The following is a 22,460-nucleotide window of genomic DNA, read 5'->3' as shown; positions in this document are numbered from 1 at the left end:
AACACATTCTGGGTAAATATGACAAAGAGGGCGCTAATTCAGTGATGTAGGCGAAAGAAATAAGGTTGTGTTGTCCCAAAAACGAATTTCTAATCTAAGACATTGTAATAGAAGACACGATCAGCAACACTTAATTTCCTAACCCTAGGCATACCATTTTCTCAGAAGTGATATACAAAACTAAATAATTGAAATGGGTCAATTGAGGGCACCAGTCCTGCATTATTGATGACAACTGCATGGATAAATACTAAGTGAATCAATACTTGTAGTCTGTAAGGTACGCCGTGACAGGGCGCCCTCACACATCAGTCAACCCATCCCACGTCTGTAAAGGAGCTTGAGGCTGGTGACCGGTGAGGGCGGAATGTCACGACGTAGCTTACGCTCTCCAATACATGTTACAATTTTGTAAAGTAAGACATTGTTCAGTATAAGGCCTGTTTTTTAAATGTTTCTCATTACATTTTCAAGGCAACTATGGGTCAGTCGGTCGATTAAAAAAAATGAAATTCATCTTCACGTTTCTCTGTCTCTCCTTTTCCTCATTACATATAGTAAATTGTTCCGTACCTTGTGACATTAGATTCCCAAAGAAACCATTCCAATGTCTACTATGTTTTTAGGCTACTAGTAGCAAACAGCTCAATAGTGCAAATGTTGGGTGTAAACATTTCTCTCAAATCTTTGGCAAGGCATTCACTGAACTTTGACCTCCAACAACATCTTCAAGGTCAAACAGCAGTTTTGTACATAGACAATAATCTTAATAACACGGTATTCAGGTGAACGGGGATTTTGAGTTTTGACTTCCAAGTGATGGAAAAATAAATGGATGCCAGCTACTACTACTACTACTACTCTCTCTCTCTCTCTCTCTCTCTCTCTCTCCCTCCCTCCCTCCCTCCCTCCCCTCCCTCCCTCCCTCCCTCCCCTCTCTCTCTCTCTCTCTCTCTCTCTCTCTCTCTCTCTCTCTCTCTCTCTCTCTCTCTCTCTCTCTCTCTCTCTCTCTCTCTCTCTCTCTCGTCTGTAAGAGATAGTCCGACATAGAAAGGGAACCTTACAAGGAAAAGTGTAATAAATCTAGTCACACAAGAAGAAGTATAATTTTAAGCCATACAAGACTTTTAATTAGGTAACTGAAAGTATAGTAAGATTTTAACAGATCTCTGAACTGATCACTGAATAACAATACTTATTGTAAGTTTTTATGTAACATATTCAGCTTGCACAAAAACACTATTAAAGGCACAAAAATAACCACCCGTGATAATGTACTCATGGATTGTGAATGTGATGTTTTTCTACCCCTTTCATAAGTCAAGTTGCATTGCTTGTATTCATGTCACTGGAGTAAATAAATTTATTCATTGGCAGCCATCTTGATGACCTTTGGTGGCCATCTTGGTGACTTTGATGGCAGCCATCTTGGTGCCCTTTGACCCTTGATTCTGAATTCTCCCATTGAACATCAAAATCAATAATTTCCTCTACTTATCACAGCAAAGTAAAACAATGTAAAAATCTGATTTTTTATATAATTTATAAATGTACCTCGGGTAGCTTTGTGCGATGTCAGTTACAGAAAAAAACCACTAAAATTAATAGTAATGAAGTCCACAAAAACATCAACAGCAGAAAGTTGTATATGGTAATTACTATATAGCCAGACATGTGTTATATAAAGTTAAAGTACGTGAAAGTACAAAAAACATGGTTATTCATTGACTGAAGTACAGATCAAGAAATAAGCTTCTTTTTTTAATAATAATAATAATAATAATATTACTACATAATGTAGTATATGTAACTTGTACCTAAAACATTTTTTACTCTCTCACTCCGTCTGTGATGTGTAGAACATAACGCACGATACATACAACCTCACGCAAGTTTTATTTTCCTCATACATGCACTTGTTTTCCATGTGGGTTCAAATTTACAAATAAAAGTCCACAACGAGAACTTGTGAGCTTTCATACGTTTTAGATGAAGAAAATATTATCTCTCTTTGGATAATACACAGTACTGCCTGCAACAAGTGTGAAATAAATTATACTTTAAAAATAACGACCAAATAAATTATCTTCTTTTTAAGTTCTGTTGTAATAACATTTAGTCTTTCAATCTATGTGTGTGTACTCAGCACTAGCTTTCCAATATAAAATGCAAGTTTGTTTGTTTTTTTGAAGAAAAAGGCGCCTGAGGCATTGCACTTGGTTTGTAAGAAAATATATATTTCAGCCCGTTCTTGGTAGTTTTATTCACCAGTCGAATAAAGTTCTATTTTTCTAAAAGATATTTTCACGCATTCAAAACAGAGATGATATTCAGAGTATGGTATCATTTCAGATTGTGTTTGAAGTTAAATATACGCAACACTTGTACTTTTCCCCATCCTTCTAGAATTGCAAAAATAAATGTGTATGCACTCTTAAAAATCATTCTCTGTTCATGAAATTGCATAATCATATTTGCATCAATGTAGTGAGAGGGTGCCCATAGGTTTTTCTGTTCAATATTGAGGGAAAAAAACCTCCAAACAATCACCACTCTCTTGTACATTGACACAACCTAGTCTTAAACCCTATTCTTTTGTAATGCATTTTTACCAGTTACATGAGGAACTGGATTAACTTCAGGCTGCCTCTAGAAAAAAAAAATGAAAATATTGTTTCGAATGAAAAAAGAGCACATCATTTATTTATATTTTTAGCACCAACCAAATTCTAAATATTTCAATGGGCAGGCAACAGCTTGGAGAAATCTTGTAACTTGTAATGTTCACAAAAATAAAAAAAACAAACAGATTTTTTCTCTAGACTTCACGTCACAGGATTTGTTTCTATTATCTATTATAGAATATGTACAAGTTCTTTGGAGAAAGAGAGGTCTTTTTTTATCAAAAATGTACGTTATACGGTTGAGATTCTGATTTCTAGACAGAAAAGTTCAAGTTTAACGACGAGCTACGCATGTCACAATTGTACTGACAAAATACAAAGAACGGATTGAAACTTGACGAAACAGTACCAAATGGAGCATGCAACAGATTTCCTCTCCTTTTTTTCATACTTTTAATAAGTTCAAAATGTAGTTGTGATTGACACTAGGTAGAAAAATAAATACTAGCACACATAAAAATTTGAAGAAACGGTTGTAAGTTTCAGAAGTGCATACCTGAGTTGAGAAATTTCTTTTTCAAATGATAAAAGTGCTACTTTCAGTATGCACTATATTTATTTTTTGTAAATAAACATCTCATGTGACCTGACGTGCAAAGAGATTATTTTCCTCTTATATGTAATAATCAAATAAGCAATTTTTTCCCATCAAGTCCTACTTTTATAAATGAGAGAGAAAAAGTGTATCTTTTATTTTTGGCAAATGTTTGAACAATATCCAAAAATATTCTTGTTTTTATCTTTGATGCAAACAAATTTTTTTTGCACGAAAAGTCTTTCCATAGGAAATCTGTTTAAAACTTCGTACATATCTTCAAATGACAATAGAAACATGATACAGTGAAATCCGATGACCAGTAACTCTTGGCTGGTTGAAGAACGATCATCACATTTTTTTCTTTCTTTCTTGTATCAGTTATGTGACTTTGTAATCTATTCTAGCATATTTACACAAGAGCTTGGTTGTGGTCCAAGCCCTTGTAGATTTTTTACCTTCAACATTTCATGAACAAGATTTCACTGCATTGTGAACTGAGAACAAAGAGGAGGCCACTCATTCATTTATTTGCATTTATTGCTATGCATATTATGGATTATGCACACTAATGGGAATACTGATTTCCGAGTGCAGAAATATTGGTTGTTATAGTCTTTCATTCTTTTCTTTTTTTAAATCTGCACAAATTTTGCTTTCGAGTATTAAAGTCAATGTTTTGGTTTGGTTTCCTCAGCAAAATTCAAATTTCAAATGTTCATGTTTCTCTTTTATCCTCTTCACTGAAATTTCCAAAGAGTTTTTTAAGTTCTGAGAAAACTGATGTCCTCTCCAATATGTACAAATATTTACAAAGAAAATAGCTTCGTCAGTTTCTAATTTGTATTCTATATGTAAAATGAGTAATTCCGTTCAGGGAAAAAAAAAATAGTACAACTGGCTAAGTTTTCCAAATTTTGCCCACACACAGGCAGTGTACACGTCTGAGCCCCCTCTCAGATTCTGCTCACCCCTATCCTAGAGTCAGCTCACCCTAATCAGACTGAAATGTACTCTGCTTCCTGCCTGAAGAAGACCATGTCATTTCAAATTTAGGGGGGTTGAGCAACTGTGTGTATCACTTTGTAGCTAAGACCTCCCCAAGCTATAATATGCATATTGAAATGTCCCCTCCCGTCCATTGATATCCAAGTACACAGGCCAAAGTGGCAAATAATTAAAACAAAATAAAAATACATTTGAGAGAAAAAAAACATAAAATTTCACTGAGTACAACTCGGTATGTCCACTTAGAGTAGTATAAATGTTAAATAATCTACCCTTCTGTACTTAATTCCTTTATCAAATTTTTAAAAGAAATATGACAGTAGTCAGACAAGTAAGAAACTAGACCACTTTTTTTTCTTTTAAGAACTACCATAATTCTCTCCCACCCTGTGGTTTTAAATTTGTCTAAATATCAGGATGCCTATATACCAAGGCAGTGCACTTCGTGGAAGCATTATGCTCTCTCTCCTTTACAGATATACACACTTGTGTCACAAAACGGTAAAAGATCTCAACAAAGCCCAGGACATGTTTCAGTACAAAGTGAGAATGTTCCTGAGATCGCAGTAAAAAAACAACACAACTTTTTTGAATGTAAGTGTTTGATTCGAGTCAAAAGTTTTCATTTTTAAAAAAAACAAAACGTTGACTGTTGGATGGTGAAAGGTCATATGTGGATGTTTCAACTTTCAACCTTGACCTTCTGTTTCTACACAGCACACATTGGAGGAAAGAGTTTAACCTCTTGTTATTTCTGTTTCACTTCAGCAGAACCAGAAACATATCAACCCACAGGAAAAAAAATGACAAATTTTGCAACTGCAAAAAACCCGCTGAAGTTTACAACTCAGTAGAGAGTAGTTGATCAAGACACAGTCTTCAGAAATTTGCCTTGATGTTTTCAGTTTGTAAACTTCTGAATAAAGGTTACACAATAACATTAACTGATTTTTTTTTTCTTATAAAGCTTATTGATTCTTACGTTTTCCTAATAGATTATTTTTAAATAGTCAGTGGATTTGTAAGAATTGGTTTTGTACTTTTCAAGTGCTGTCAAGATACTTGTGTGAAACCACTAACAGCAAAGACAGCCAAGCAGGACTCCCATTTGACCAGATAAATCCTTTCACTTAAAAATTGGTTTAATTCACTCCTCAGGACTGACGAGGACACGAATTAAGTCTGCAGATTCAAAACTGAGCATACACTCATGTTTGCATTCTCTTAAGTGAATGTTACCTAATTAAACACAATGTTACTACGTATAGATGCTTAGATACAAGTCCCGTTTTTTTGTCAAATTTCAAACAACTCCAAGCATTTATAAACTTGAAGCATCCAAACGGTACTAATATGAGGACTGTGTCCAGGATTACAAAATTATCGTACGGTATTGCAAACATTCTATACTGATGTTGACATTATGACTTGCAACCGTAATATAAATGGCATTACGACCAAGAGCCGTAACATGTATGTCTCAAATTCAGTCAAATGGCAGTCCTGTCATACACTATTATAATTAGCTACTAACACTATACTCAACACATCTAGAAATATTTTGCCAAGTGTCAAGTTTTCATACCTGTGTATTTACAATGGTAATGATCGAATACAAACACTTGGCCAGTTTTACCAAATGTTGAATTTACCATAATGCTATTTACGTGAAAAATGTAGATACTGGTTTCTCCCTTACAATGGTAAACACATACAAACACACGGTCTGTATACTACATTTTGAGACCAGCGGGATCATTTTTTTGTGAAAATGTTAAACGGTTTCATTTCTCAATAAAATTGGACAAACTGGTATGAGAACTAGAAACTTGACTTTTTTTTGAAAACAGAATGAAATGTCTGGCTATGGTTAACAAACATGGACTTGGAAAATCCCCTACTTTGATATGAAAAACGTCAGACTGACTGACAGAAGTGTCGTCGTGATTGAAACAACACTATTATCTCACAACATAATTGTCTCTCCTTTGACAGGTCGGGTTTGTTTGTCAACTGAGGAGACACAAACACATCAGTCGACTTTGTAGGGAATATCTCCTTTTCTTCTTTTTAGTTTCCAAACCAGTCAGTTGTCTGTGGTGCTTGTGAGTAACTTCCACCATAGGAACTGCCACCATAGTAACCACCAAAGTTAGGATTATGTCCATACTGTGGCCCTGTGTTACGAGGACGGTTGGTTTGACGGTAATCACGAGAACCAAAACCACCACTTCCATACCTTGAATAGAGAGAAATAACAGAACTTTTAAGAAAGCTGCAAATTTCAAAATTTCATTTTCACTCGAAAGAAGTGTTGTTATTTTGCTAAAAAATACGCTTTTACATTCATTAAGTCAAATCAGAGAGGGGCATTAAAATATTGCGCCACTGAAATCCATATCATGGTATATTGATTAATGCCTACATGTAATATACTTGAAATACACCCCCTCGCCAATCACAAAACAAGCTCATTTGAAAGCATTCTCCCTGCTGTAATAACCCTCAGGACAAGACTGAATACTATATATGATGGCAGTTCAGGAATATCAAAGACATCATACCTGTTGCGGCCACTGCCACGTCTAGTGCTACCACTATGTTTGGCATCATAAGCCATTGATTCTAACCACGACGGTATCTCCATCTTATTCTCAACCAGAATCTCCATCAGGTCACGTACAACATTTCTGTTTTTCTCATTGAAGAAAGATGTTGCCAAACCTAAAAAACACAGAATAGAAAGTCAACTTAGAAAGAAAATCAAGGCCTTCAAGTTGCTTACACTTGTCTTTATTACAATCAAACTGCCAACAATCCCTTCATTTCACTTCTACACAACAATACAGAATTGTTGAATATCTCACCAAACTAAATCTGAATAGCTTAGTGGCCATATTAGTATGTGTTTTTTTCAAATAGGAAGGGTGAGTCAATTGCATTGTACTGTTCATTACCCAATGTATCCATATACCAAGGACATCTTTATCCATATAACAACTTACACATCACATGTTCATATTCCTTACTCAATGCGGTCACACAACCAGTATATTTTATTTTCTAGTATCGGGAGAGTGCCAATCACACGTTAATGTTCCTTACCCAATGTGGCCACACGACAAATTTCACAAATCTGAGGGGAGTTGCCAATCACATGTTAATGTTCCTTACCCAAGTTGCCTACACGACCTGTACGACCAATACGATGGACGTACTCTTCAATATCACTTGGCATGTCAAAATTGATGACATGCTTCACATTTGGGATATCCAAACCTCTTGCAGCTACCTGTTTCCATAAACAACAAAACGTTACTAATTTGTATATTTCACATACAAACTATTCATATTCCTAAAAGTGAAGAAAACTCTACCTGAAATTTTCGACTGTATACTTCAGTGGTCTTTTGTCAACACACTGACCCATTATTCAGAACATGTGACCTTACGGACATGTGAGCTTCGTGTTGAATAATGGGGCAATCTGTTGACAAGGTCTGAAGTACACAGTCAAAAATTTCAGGTAACAATTTTCAAGTTTGTGTTTGGATCAGAAGTTTAATGTGAGACCTATCATACCATTGCTTCATATGGGAACATCAGTGAAACTTGGAAGGCTTTACAGCCACAGCAAATATATGTAAACAAAAAAAACTTACTCATTAAAAATTGCAATCATTACTAGATACATATAGTAGATATATCAAGACAAATTCATTATTACAAATATAAATATCCATGTTTCATCATGTAAACATTCATAAACTATGCTATAAAGATATCAAAACCACATATGAGTAATTGAGTCTGGAAAAAAATTTAAAAAATTTGTAAATCACGGAATAAACTTACAGCAGTAGCAACGAGAATAGGTTGGAAGCCAGAACGGAAGTTACGTAGAGCCTCTTCACGTTCTCTCTGAGAACGATCGCCATGGATACTTGTTGCATGGTAACCTTCTGTGTGTAGAAAATCTTCCAACGCATCAGCACCTTTCTTGGTCTCCACAAACACCAGTGTCAAAGACTCAGAACCTGTTATATGCACAAAATTAAACAAACTCAGCTCGAGAAGTACAGAGAATAAGTATACACAACTCCACAAATATTTTTGTTTTTACCAAGCAAACCAGGGATATGGGAAAAAGCCTTCATGTCAGGAGTATTGTCAGCTGAATAAAGAAATACATATTTAGAATGATAAACCTATCCATACATGTTATCAACAATTATGGAAAATAATAACACTTTAGGTTGTTTTGACAAATATTACAAGCAACACTGAGGATTTGTTACTATGACAATGAGTGTCTGTATTTTCTGTTCAAACCATACAGCTTAATTGGGGAACACCATTCCAGGAAGTAAATGTATTTTTCCATAAATTTTGGGTTGTGGAAAGTCATCTCACGATTTCACATCAAATAAATTTGGCACAATCACCAAGAAATATCAAATTGAAACTATATTTTCATTTTCCAGAACGGTGTTCTCCTTTAAACTTGGGACAACAATTTTTCTGAAAAAACACATCACTTTCTGACCTGCAGCATTCAGCAGATCCAGCAAGAAAGATCTCTTGTCCGCTTCATCCACCCATACAACTTTCTGAGTGATGTTGGTACTGGTACTACCAACTCTACCTACTGCCAAGAAAATGTAGGTTTCCAGGAAATCACGGGCGAGCATCTGTTGAAGACAGGAGACAAATAAGTGGCCAATGATATTGCCGCATAACTGACTGTACAATAAAGGTAATCAGCACTTGAAATATCTGCCACAAATGTTTAAATTGAAATCCCTTGTCCAAAGATCAATTTTTTGGGGACTTGGTGTACATATCCATGATGGTTCGTCTTGTCTTGAACAACACTCCATCAAGATGTCCTTACAAATAAGACTGATAACTTTCACACTAATATATCCTATGTTTTTAAAATTCAATTTGTTCCACACCTATGTATAATTATTTTTTTACTTTTAACACTTTCCCAACATAACAACCTGCATAATCCCCCCCCCCCCCCCCACCACCACCACCCTCAATTACCAAGCCCATTAGGCCAAAAAAAAAAATATGTCTGGTTCTGGTCAGCGCGCGCGTGCCCTGAATACCCCCGCGTCGATCCTTTTTTTTCCGATAATTTTTGCTTTCCCGTTCCTTATTTACAATTCCCCGTCGATCAACACTGTATGCAAGGCTAGCGGAAAAAATTTAACTCGTGTGATGGCGCACTTCTATTTGGTAACGGGTACCCTTTTCTTCTAGTACTGTTGCATACCCATAATCCCCCGTACGATATGTGTACGTAATATGTACGATGAGCGTGGTTGATGGGAATCACGGGAAATAGTGTGTTCACTGTGCTAGGTGGTAAACCGCTCACATGTTTCGAAAATGTCAGAAGTTTGAGTACGTCGTGAGCAATCGAAATGTTGATATCAATTCAGCTGACTTTCGAGGTGTTCTTAGTTCTGGTGATCGTTTCGTTCTGCCTTCTGAATACAAAGATTTTCCTGTAGCGTAAGCAGTTAGCTCTGGATGTATGCGCTACGATGTTCGACACGTCTTTCCATCTGCGATGAGTTGGAAAGACGTGTCAAACATCGTACCGTATACAGACTGCGTATCAGACTGATGATGGACGGTGCTCGAAAGAAAACACTGCCTCCTCTACGTCCGTTGGACAGACCTATTTCTCGTTATTTAACGTTGCAAGTTGCACAATGACATTATACAGTGGTTGCAAGGCAAGACTCATTATCTTGGATGGGATTGTAACTGCAAATCGGGATTATAACTGCAAATCACTGGGCGATAAGATAAATTTGTAAATGTGACTAGTGATGCCCTGATGGATGATTGATCCGCATCGTATAAAACTTGCCATACAACAGTGCCAACTTCCAGAGTTGTATGACATCTTCCGAGAGCATGTAAAGTGTCAAAAATGTGTATTTACTAATTTGCAAAAAAAAAAAAAAATTAGGAAAAAAAAAAAAAAACGCGCGTCGTCGCACCACTTTAGAAAGTTTACCCTGACCAGAACCAGATTTTTATTTTTTTTTGGCCTTAGTGTAGTGGTTTTCCATTTCAAATTCTTACACACGCATACACATATGAAAAAAACATGCACTTTCTAATGCCTATAGCACTACTGAGGATCAACTGTGCTAAAGATCTCTCAAAACTTCACTTGTGTACTTGTGCAAATTCAATATAAATAACGTTCAAACAAAATCAAGCAGTTACCACTGGATGCAAAAACAAAATCAAACAGTTTACCACTGGGTGCAAAAACAAAATCAGTGAAGTTACACGTAAATGAAGGTCTAAGAATTGTAATCATAACTAAAATGCATTATCATTGACTCATTACATGGAACAACCTTGTGTTATTTTCCGTCAGACTAGCACTGACACACATACCTGGATTTCTTTTGGGAATGTAGCACTGAACATGAGTGTCTGTCTACTTCCTGTTTTAGGCATGGTGTCCTGTTCCACTATGCGTCTGATCTGAGGTTCAAAACCCATATCCAGCATTCTGTCAGCTTCATCTAGGACAAGCCATCTGAAGAGGTAAACACTCGCAATTACTTCTAAAGACACTTTAACATTGGTAAAATTATAAGTGATGAATGGTGATAAAATACATTGATTTCTTATTTCCACAGACTGGAAAAGTTACTTTATGAGGCAATGTCAAGGTGAGGAATTACAAACTGAGCAGGCTCGAGGTAACGGTCAGGCATGGCTAGAACTTGCAAACTAATTCCAACGAGGATGTTTATACATATTGAAAGCTCAATGATGCTAAGCTTGTTTAAGTTTGTAACCCCTGACTGACTGAGTGGATGACAATTTTTGGCTGAATTTAACAGTCAACAAACCTTCATTGAAAACATAGCTCTGAAGACAACCCAAATTTGGCTATTTGGCCTTGAAGAAGACTTTAAAGGTAAAAGGACAGGGGCTTAAAAGAAAGCCCATATTTGATAATATGGGCATAGGCACTTGAATGGAATCACTACATATTGCACCTCTAAAGTTATGATGGATACTTTGAAATTTAACGACAAATATGGCCGCCATTCGGCCATATTTGATTGAGTTGCAAAGCAAAGCAAAATGACGTGCACATGTGTCACATACCATGGTACCTTTGTGCCAGGTTTAGTTGAAATTGCTTGGTGCATGCCAAAGATATGCAAGTGAATGCATGCATACATAGACAGACAGACAAAACCCAAAGTAGTAGCCCTCCCTGGGTGATGCCCGTTGGGAGCTACAAAAAAATACTGTACTGTACTTTGGTTTTCACCGTAATGTACATAGTTTAGACATCATTATCCCAGACTTACTGAATTTGATCAAGTCCAATTTTACCACGCTCAATCATATCAACCAGACGTCCTGGAGTAGCAACCAAGAGGTGACATCCACGGTCCAGATCTCGCATCTGTCCACCAACATCAGCACCTCCATATACCACGCATGGACGTACATGGGATCGGTAAGAAAACTACACAGGAAAAAAAATATGAATTCTTGTCGATACAGATATGTATAGTCTAGTATCACAATTACAGGTCTCAGAACTTTTGTTCTTTTTTTTTTTTTTTCCTCATTGGCGATGTGATTACTTGATTATTACTTGATTATTTCATTTTCCTCACTTGATGTAATTTTTTTTAAATATATAATATAATATATATAAGAAACACACTAGGGTTACCGCAAAGGAGAGTTTCATGACACACAAAATCTATATACATCTATTTTAACAGTATACTCAATTACTAAATGTTTTACATCTTATCACTAGACTATTTATGAATGTAAGTAATCTATCTAATTTCTATATTCTCTAAAGTTTGGAAAAACTTACCTTACGAGCCTCATCATAAATCTGAGAAGCCAGTTCTCTAGTTGGTGCCAAGACCAAACCCAGAGGGAAATGCTTGCGACGTGTGTAACGGTTCTGTTGAACAAAAAGAGGCAGATTGTAATTCATGCCCAGACACAATCATATTTGCTGGAAAATGGAATAGTTGCTAGGAAACAACAAAAAACCTTGGAACCGGTATCTTTGTGCTCCTTCCCAATTAATTTTGTTAAGTTTTTAAAAGTACACAAATCACTGAATTAAAATACACAGTTCATCACATCTACATGAAATTCTCAGTCAGTTCAATTACTTACTGGAGGAATTCAGTTTTATGCAAATTATTTGCATAAATTATGAATATTTGTATAACTTATGCAAAATATCACCCCACTACCCCAGAGAACTGTTGAGAACACTGTACTAACAAAACACAGGCTTACCTGGCTTCCTTGTGGAGCCACTTGCTGCAGACAGAAAACAAAATTAATGTTAATTTTCACTTGTCATGAATAAAACACTTCTTGATGCAATTTTTATAAAAAATTCCTGTTAAATAACAAATAAAAATCAAGAAATCATAAAATAAAAGCAAGAAAACACAAGACATCACACTCTAGATAATAGTAAAACTCTTTAGAAAATGAAACGATAATGACATACTGACTGGCAGTGTTCTCCTCGGATTGTTTTGCTAAGTGGTAGCTCATTCACATAATTTATTCATGTAATTTGCATAACATTAATGAAATGTTATTGTGTACACCTACACTTTATGTATATGTTCACCTGGCACACAAGTTGACAGAAAAACTTTGCATGTCACACAGAGCACGTTATCGCTTGTCACAACAGTGTCACTTAACTTTGAAAACGTGTGAACAATCATTTGTTTTCTTAGAGGCCAAAGTTACCATTTTAAACAATAAGAAATATCATCAAAACTAAACACACAGATCACCAGTGACTTGATGATCTACCTATATACCTGTGAATAGCACAGTGAAAGAACAATAGCCATATTTGTGAAAACATTGACAAACAATAATGTTTTGAGGTTGATCAGTAATACAAGGCTGCAAACTGAAAAGCAGGGCGGTGAAACAGAAAGCGAGGCAGGAGCACAACATGTAAAATTGAACATTGCTGACACATTTACAGTGGGTTCATAAGTCACTCGTATCAACATTTCGTTTTGCAAATGCCACAAGGAGAATGTAAGTGTGAGTGTGTATGGTGTCGGGGTTAACTAACCTCAGCTATTTTCCCAGGGCCATGGTCATAGATTTGAGCTAATATGGGCAGCAGGAAGGCTGCTGTCTTACCAGAACCTGTTGGAAACAAATAATTATGTATGAAGATATGCCATGTCTTGTAACACAAACACTCAAGTGTGTGTGTGTGTGTGTGTGTGTGTGTGTGTGTGTATGTATGTATGTATGTACAGTATGTATGTATGTATGTATGTATGTATGTATGTATGTATGTATGTATGTATGTATGTATGTATGTACGTACGTACGTGTCAATCTTACAGTACGAGTTCAAGGTAATAATTTAATACTAGCCATATTACCAAGCCTTCTTTTCTGCTTGCTCACATACAATCAATGTATCAGTTGGTAGCTCTGTCGAAGCCACTCGATAAAAGATACATGAAAGCACCTCACAGAGAGATCATTTCTACGGCAACCACTTCTATACCATCACAATTCAGATTAAAAACTGAGATTTTGTCCCCTCAGTGGATGTCAACATCAAAACAGACATACTCAAGAAGGATCTAAGTTCTGTAAAATTTACCTGTTTGTGCACAAGCCATCACATCACGCTTCTTGCGAATAATGGGAATGGCGTACTTCTGGACTGGTGTTGGCCGGGCATATCGGCTATGTTGGATGTTCAGTTGAATGATTTCCCCAAGATCAATATCACAGAACTACCAAAAAAAACCCAAAAACATGTCATTAATAGGAAACTTGCAATAGGCAATGAAGAAGTAGTCAAGTTGATTATCAGTTAGAAAATAAACAATTGAAGCCATTAAAATCATCAAGTCCATGTGTAATGTTTTCATTAGAAGTCTGTTTTTACTTCACTTTGAAAGAATAGCAATGCTTATCAGTGTTCAATGTGATTGGGTGAAGGATCATGCAGTGTTTGTTGTGTCTCTGCTATTGTTAGTCTACAGTTGAAATTTGTCTAGCTGTCAAAAACGCAATGTTCCATTAAGTGAAACACCAAGCCGACATCATTTCTACTGTAAACGTCTCCCTGGCTGTGTCTTGAAAAGACTCGACAAAGAACTAAACTTACATCATTAATATGGTCAGGAATCTTTTCTCCAGTAGCTTCAACTGGAATATCCTCATACTTGTCAAAGTTGATACCAGTACATCCGCCACTGAACAACTCTCTACAAAAGAAGCACAGAATGGGATTATTGAAGTTTACAGTCCATTGGCAAAAAGTTACATTGTCATCAAAAAGTTCAATGTTATGACAATGTGCGCCTATGTTACGACAATGTGCATCTACGTCACTAGTTCTGCCGGTCTGAAATACTAGTCAAAACATTTAAAACTGCGATTACTTTGCCCGATTTTTCTTTTATATTACTGGCACTTGGTATAATTTTGTTATTCTCTAATATTTTGCTTCATTCAGTCGGGAAAAATACTTATGACTTACGGTGTTTTGTCACTATGAGTCTAACAAAGAAAAATATTGGTGAATAATATCTAAAACAGATTTATTCCAATAAAATATACCTACTTTTCCACTCGTTCATTTCTTGGAAGCAATTTAGTCCAGTCATCAAGGGTGGCTGGTTCTGTTGGTCGCCCATCATCAAGATTAGAGCGATCGTCATTCTTCCAGCGATTGTTGTACGCAGGAGCTTGGTTAAAATTGCCACGATTGTTGTACCCTCCTCGGTTGTACCCCCCTCTATCTTGGTATCCACCTCCACCATATCCTCCCCTGTTGTACCCCCCTCTATTATCGTAACCACCTTGGTTGTACCTTCCACTTCCGGGACGTTCCTGGTCACTTCCACGCCGTTGAAAGTTTTGAAAGTGGCCCTGCTGGTGGCCACCTCTCATGTGGTAGTCATTTGGTGATGGAACAAAACCACCTGAGTTGAACAAAATTTGGATCGATATCAATATTCCCCTAATAACTTTGACGATCAAAGGAGAGTTATTAAAACAAAAGCACAACGTCAATCATATTTTATCAGTATTCAAAAAAAATTTACCCTACTTCAACTCTACTTAAGATTAGTAGGAGCTGTTCCCCAATAAAACAATACTAAACTTTTAGTACTAAAACTTAATGAAAGAAAGTAAACATTAAAAAAAAAAATTTGCAACAAAAAAAAGACAAAACAAAACAACTACATATCACATTATCCTGGGATGTTGATGCTTATTCATATTTTCCAACAAATCAAATCACTACACATCCACACAAGTTGGATACTGCGGTAAGCTGGTCAACCAAAGAAGGAGGGCAAAAAAGTAACGCACCTCTCGGGAAAGCTTGTGGTTGACCTGCGTAACCAGGAACACCATAGCCATCAAAACTATTGTAGGCAATGCCACCACCGCCACTTGCTCTGCGGTAGAATTCTAGGCACAGAGGAGATAGCAGTGGTCAATCAACGCTACAACCCAGATGCAATAGACCTTTTGATGGGTAATAATGGGCAATTTTTTCAGGTAGAAGAGGTAACAACTAAAATCTAATTATCTTTTCTTCAAAATCAGGCTATAAATAGATGCATAAAGTAAATTGTATAATGCTGAAATCTTCAATTACAACTTACTGTACAGTTATATATATTTACTGGGGGGGTTTCTATGGTAAACTGCTTCAGCTTCAGGAAGGTTGGGGGCACCCCAACATAAGTGCACTGAACACAGTATTGCATATTTTACCCTACCTACTATTATCAATTATGCATATCTTTTAAGCTGAGCAATTGCTGCAATATCGAAAGTTTCTCATCTTTTGCAATGTAATTTTCTTTATTATCTTGACTTCCATGATAACACATCACACAATTTTGATGATCACAGCAAGACCTGAACAACAACAACAACAACAACAACAACAACAACACCATCACCACCAATGTATGATAGTGCAGTATCAAGAATCTTACTTACCTTGTTGGGGGTTCTGACGAGGGTAACCACCTGCAGCAGGATTGAAGTTGTTAGCCTGAGGCTGTGGCTGAGGTTGACCACTACTCCGCAAATGAGGAGGAATATACTTTGAACCTGTTGGAGTACAAAGCATCATAACAGTTAAAGACATCTGAAAGATAAAGTGTTGAAGTTTTGGGTACAACCCAAGCCCTACGCAGTGTGCCCTCTAAGGCATTTTGACGCACCACTGACATGCACAATTTCTCATGACACACCAAAATTTGGTGTTTCCCTATCTCTTACTATGTGGTGACTCACAAGAAATGCCAGTTTTTCTCATTTTGACTCACAACAACAACAACATTTGGCTATCATTAGAGGGCACATTGCCCCTACATATCAATGACATACATTGCTGCCTTGAATGGTGGCAACTTGATCACAAAAGTTCATATCACAAGTTCACTACTTTTTTGACGTACATGTGTGACACATAACTTTCTGGGTATTGATAATAATCAATATAGCAAATGGAATACAAAATTCTGAAATATATTCTGTTAAATCATGACACAAATGACAAAATGCCACCAAAAGCTAGTGAAGCTAGTCTAGTTCATACACGGTATTGTTATGATTTACACCACCACTCACACTCACTGGTTTAGTTAAAGACCACATTGGTATCCAGACTAAAGTGAAGCATACACATGTATACATGCAAATTTAGAAGTTGTATGTTAACCAGCGTTCCTGTACATAAACACTTTGAATAATGTGTTCTTGTGATACACCAATTTCAACAGAAATAATTATTCAAAATTTGCATCATGTATATACAAATCAGCTCCTATCATTTGTACAAGAATGCCAGTCTAAAAATAAGCCATCCATTGCAAAAATTTACAAGCCATTGTAAAACAAGACTATATACATATAGTAGACTACAGGGCTAGAAATTACAAATGCAACTTTTTTCTTTCAATAGTCCAAGTGGGCTACCACGTTCAAATATTGCTAGCCAAGGGATGGTGACCAGTAGTCCAACACTCCTGAACAGAAAACAGAGGACCGCATTGGAAATATACATGTGTTCTGTATCATGGTTAGGCCAAACAAAAAAGGTTGTTTGGTTCCAGTTACCCAACCTCACCTAGTTTTTTACGCTGACCCTTAACTTGTTTTACATATTCAAGAAAAAAAATAAGAAAATTGCAAAGTCTCACAAGAAATAGTGGATGCGGAAACTGACATCAACTGAAAAAGACAATATAAAACTGTTCTTCCAATCTGTAATGGCTGTACATCTGATGAGAAGAAGCCAATAACACAGACCATATGGAAAACAACAGAAAACACAACTATCTGAACTAGACACTCGCGTATGAAAAGAAAAAATGTAAAAAATAAAATAAAAAATCTATCTACCCTACCTATTTTAAAATTGAATGTAATTGGAACCACGCAATTTTTCACACAATTCTTTTTTTACGCCTTATCTGAGATAAGGTTATGGTGTCCCTAAACCTTTCTATTTTCAAAATCGTTGACAATTTGTGGCAGCCCATTGAGATACCAGCTGCAAATAATGGTGGCCCATGACAAAGCATGACAGTCTGTGTAGACACGGGATTACTATTCATTTCGAGCCCTGCACTAGATATGATTGCTTTGTGTAAAAGTTGACTGACAGTGACACGGCATTTATAACAAGACTTGTTGCGCAACCTAGATACTTTGCTGTCAAATGATTTCAGTAAAATACTGACTAGCTAACTGCTTTGATGGGCAGACAAGAGAGTTTATTGTACAGTTACATATGTACTCTTGCACAGCACCAGATATAAGGTGACTTGCTGGGCTGATGTCTCCAAGTACTCATTACATAAGTTGAGTGGTTGACCTCCCACTACTAAATTTGTTTACACCTGCTGTTATAGACAAAACATGCAAGGACAGGGAGACTATCAGCATCCAGGTATTACATAAATTTCTTTTTTACGGTTTTCAGTAGTCATAAATGATAATTAGGATGGAGGAATTTAAGAAAAAGTTGTAACATAGAAATCTTTCACCTTCATCTTTGTATGAATGGTGACAACTTGTGACTAGCACAGGCATTCTTTATCTTTGCATGAATGGTAATTTGGTACTAACACAGGGTAGGCATTCTTTATCTTTGCATGAATGGTAATTTGGTACTAGCACAGGGTAGGCATTCTTCATCTTTGCATGAATGGTAATTTGGTACTAACACAGGGAAGGCATTCTTCATTTTTGCATGAATGGTGACAACTTGTGACTAGCACAGGGTAGGCATTCTTCATCTTCGCATGAACAGTGACAAATTGGTACTAGCACAGGGTAGGCATTCTTTATCTTTGCATGAATGGTAATTTGGTACTAACACAGGGTAGGCATTCTTCATCTTTACATGAATGATAACAACTTTTGACTAACACAGGGTAGGCATTCCTCATCTTGATTATGAATAGTTTCAGCATTTAAAGACCAAGTTCCCGTAGATCAAAATGTATGTGTGAAAAACATTTCCTTGAAAAAGCTTAAGAAAAAGATTGTCCAGAACAAACTACTATGCCTAAGTAATCCTTCTGTCTTCACTTATACAAATACAATAACTGAGTTATGCAAGTCTGAAGAACCTAGTAGGTATGAATTCCTGGCCTTGAAGCTAACATTAAATTCAATTTGGGGAAGATTTCTACATTTCTACAAAACTTTTTTCAATAAATAGGATCATCTTACGTGTTACTGGTCCTCCTCTTCCTCTGCCGTCGATAGGAGCATTCAAGTCTAGGCCTGCAAACTAAAGAGAAAGAAAGGCAAACGATATCATTGTTTTTGCTGTAAGTAATCACTATACCATTACAATCAGGCTGACCCCCATCCATTTTGTTTGCCGATACACAGCCTGTCAAATCATGAAAGGTCATTTTTCTGATTACAATGGTTGTCATGGGAAGTTTTGATTGAGAGATTTACATTGTCATGCACAGTGATAAATGCCTTCAAATAGAAAAAGGTATGGATTGAAAATTTGCAACTCTAGTCATAGCGCTATATATGCGACTACCTTTCCCCCAATGCGGAAAATGTAGCAATGACATAAAGAAACTTGTTTTTTTTACAGTGTTTGAAAAACTATGGAGAAGTGATTCTAACTCCATGTAAAAACTGATTGAATACTTAGCAAGGGACATATACATTATTTCTACCAGTTTTGATTTTTCAGGACAGAATTCTACAAGCCTTGTAACCAAATAACTTGGGTACACACCTTCAAATTGTTTGATAATAGTTTCAGATGAGAAGTAAATGTTGAAAAAGCACCTAACTATTGTTCGTCATGGAATACTTTAGATCATTATTTAACCCTAAGTACTTATTGCTTTCAATTTTAAAAAAACAAAAAACAGCATGTCAAATATTGAGGATAAATGAAAATGATCACAAGCCATCACTATATTATTACTTCAGCATTTGTTATTAATGGGCATATATGAATTCTGAATAGTTAAAAGAGGGCTAGGTGTGGGATAGGCTAGCTTATTCATCAACATCGTGATCAACAGACTTCCTTCGATCAACACCCCCCCCCCCCCCCCAACACATGACAAATACATTTTCTGGAATGGAAATGCTTCAAACAATCTCAATATTTAGTCAATTTTGATGGGTCACTGTTGAAAATGTGTCAGGGTAAGCTGTTTGTCTTAAAAAATGAAGGGCAATTTGCCGCAATGTTTTAAAATTTTGTAGCTTTCTGTTTTGACGAAGTCCACACCAGACTGAAGTCATGTGTAAGTTGTAACATTTTTATAACTTCTATATTCCTATCCATAAACAGTTTTCACAGTGGCCTACATATTAATTTCCAACCCTTAATTTAACTATAGTATCAATTTTACCATACAAACTAAGATCTTTCCGCTGCCGGCACGTACAGTTGACTACCTGTGTCGTTTTTTAAAATTGGTAAACTAAAAATGGCCGACATCACAGTTTCAGTGAAGCCGGCCGGTTTTATAACTACGAGCAGGTGACACTTAATGTGAATAATATTTCACTCAACAGTAAGAGTTTCCAACTATTTGAAATTAGTGAGAACAACAATTTATGAATGATAGGGGAAATTAAGAACATTTTCCTCGGGAAAAGGGAAATTGACCTACACGTGGGAACACATTTTATGCAAAAGAAAATGGCCGAAAATAGCGTTACCGCTCTCTCAGTATCTTTCTGTTTCATTTTGTGAGGGCGCATGATCCGGCAACTATGAGATCATTTCCAATTTGAAAACCCACAAAAAAGATCGAAATGTGCTGCAAAAGTATCTTAAAACAACCAGATGGTCTGTTGAACGTAGCAGATTGCTTATATTTCGAAAGATTACAAAGTTTTGGCCCCAGCGTGAATCATCCTTCCGGAGATATTTCAGAATGCTGCTGGTGGTGTAGCATGGCTCGACACGAGAAAAAATTTGTGATAGTACGGCACTTTTCCATGGCTCTCTGTACATGATTTAGGATTTCTATTCCGAAAAAGTGATATCAGCTTACCTGCTGATCTAGACCCTGTCCATGTTGATTGGCCCCATTACTCATAACTAGAAAATATTGAGGAAAAATTAGTGTATACTTGGAGACTGTCTGGTCATCAAGAAAGAAAATTACAACAAAAGGTGGACAAGCTGCGCCGCTACTATTTCTGGGTACTGCTACGTCACTACCGGCCCTATAAGACTCTACTATGGGGTCCACAGCTTGCACAGAGAGATGCACACGATTCAGTCTAGCAAACATACGGAAAAAATTCTCAAAATATAACGAAGATGATCAAAGTATTTAGTGTCTTTGAGAGATTTTAATTATTCCTTTGTAGATATCCTAGTTGTTTTCACATGGCTAAATTCCTTCTACTTATTAGACTCCCACCTAGTACCCCTCTCTTTTAATATGAAACCATTTCAGGTCAAAGTTTAAAACCTTCAATCTAGGAACGCCAGAGGGCGTTTTGGGAGAAAATATGCCATGATCAGAATGACATCGACAATTTTCTTCTTTCGATATTGTGTAAGTCTGTTTTCCGTTGTGCAATCACTCAAATTCTTTTGAAAAGAAATGTACAGAGACGAGTACATTTTCCACACAGAATTTGCCGTAAACATGTTTTTGTAAAGTAAATGCCACAATACCAACGATACTTATTTGATTTTTTAACCCCATATATCATATGTAAATAGAAAGTGGACTTGAATTGAAACACTGACTGACTGAGTGAAGTGAAATCATGGCAGATGCACTCTAAAACCTTTCGTTTAAGTTGCATTTGCTCATTTAAGTTATGAAAAGACAATCTTCATCAATTGATAATTGAATCGCGGACACTTTGACTGAATAAGCGAACTGCGATGGTGGTCCGTGCCGAGTCGTAGCAGATGGCTGGCAAGACAATCATAAATCACCTATATATAACATGCACGCACGCCACGCCAGCAGATATCTATTAGTTTTCGAACATGGGCAGGGGTACAGTAATCACTGGCTTTCGTAAGTCAAAGTGACGACTGTGCGGTAACAACTGTGTAAAATTAACTGGAAACGCAACGAGGGTAGATGGTTATCATTTGAGACATATTGATTTATAATTACATATAGTAGTAAAATTGAAAAGACATCTAATCTAATATCTTTATAGCTTCCTTTATTACACGTTGACACATAGATTTTTTTAAAATCACAACTCGCGAGTTGCACAACTAAATTCGCAAATAATTAAATTTCCCGATGGTGATACCCAAGCAGTGTTTGTCTACATTAGGCTTTTAAAAATGTGGTTCCCGATTAGTTTCAATTTTAGAATAGGTGGGGTAGGAAGATTTTTGAGTGTCTAGTTCAGGTAGTTGTGTTTTGCGTTGTTTTCCCTATGGTCTCTGTGTTATTGGTTTCTTCTCATCAGATGTACAGCCATTACAGATTGGAAGTAATAGTTTTACATGTATAGTAGTAAGTAGTAAAGGTTGTTTATTATAGTGCACGTGACATGTGATATACATTTTACAAATTGGCAATAACAATATCAGAAAGCAAACACATCACCCAGCCCACCGGGCTTATTAGTCACTACAAAACTGAATTGCTCGTATAAAGCACTTAAAAATAAGGGGT

At 36.4% G+C, this 22,460-nt stretch overlaps 1 protein-coding gene across 2 annotated transcripts; it reads right to left on the bottom strand.

Moving 5' to 3' along the window:
* Positions 1-1,138: 1,138 nt before the first annotated feature.
* Positions 1,139-20,981, bottom strand: LOC144442503 (ATP-dependent RNA helicase DDX3Y-like). 2 transcript variants are annotated; one of them, XM_078131863.1, is made up of 17 exons: positions 20,853-20,981; positions 19,039-19,099; positions 16,291-16,404; positions 15,649-15,750; positions 14,894-15,254; positions 14,435-14,534; positions 13,922-14,057; positions 13,373-13,449; positions 12,562-12,585; positions 12,122-12,214; positions 11,595-11,755; positions 10,660-10,804; positions 8,774-8,918; positions 8,083-8,264; positions 7,402-7,519; positions 6,792-6,951; positions 1,139-6,466 (listed from the first exon to the last, which is right to left on the bottom strand). In XM_078131863.1, the coding sequence occupies exons 1-17, from the start codon at positions 20,895-20,897 to the stop codon at positions 6,298-6,300; spliced, it is 2,193 nt and encodes a 730-aa protein (XP_077987989.1). In that variant the 5' UTR covers positions 20,898-20,981; the 3' UTR covers positions 1,139-6,297. The 2 variants fall into 2 exon arrangements, with proteins under 2 accessions (XP_077987989.1, XP_077987990.1); XM_078131864.1 differs by lacking the exon at positions 15,649-15,750.
* Positions 20,982-22,460: the final 1,479 nt, after the last annotated feature.

The sequence above is a fragment of the Glandiceps talaboti genome, chromosome 11 (genome assembly GCF_964340395.1).
Source record: "Glandiceps talaboti chromosome 11, keGlaTala1.1, whole genome shotgun sequence".
In the NCBI taxonomy this organism is placed as follows: domain Eukaryota; kingdom Metazoa; phylum Hemichordata; class Enteropneusta; family Spengelidae; genus Glandiceps; species Glandiceps talaboti.
The sequence above is the reverse complement of the archived record's forward strand: the minus strand, read 5'-3'. Positions and strand labels throughout refer to the sequence as shown.

What these genes read in the sequence shown, in the direction of transcription:
- LOC144442503 (XM_078131863.1), bottom strand. Translation starts at nt 20,897, where the DNA reads ATGAGTAATGGGGCCAATCAACATGGACAGGGTCTAGATCAGCAG. An exon ending in TCGTCAGAACCCCCAACAAG is followed by an intron (nt 15,751 to 16,290) that starts GTAAGTAAGATT and finishes CTCTGTGCCTAG; the next exon opens with AATTCTACCGCAGAGCAAGT. An exon ending in CATTCCCAAAAGAAATCCAG is followed by an intron (nt 8,919 to 10,659) that starts GTATGTGTGTCA and finishes TGTCTTCAACAG; the next exon opens with ATGCTCGCCCGTGATTTCCT.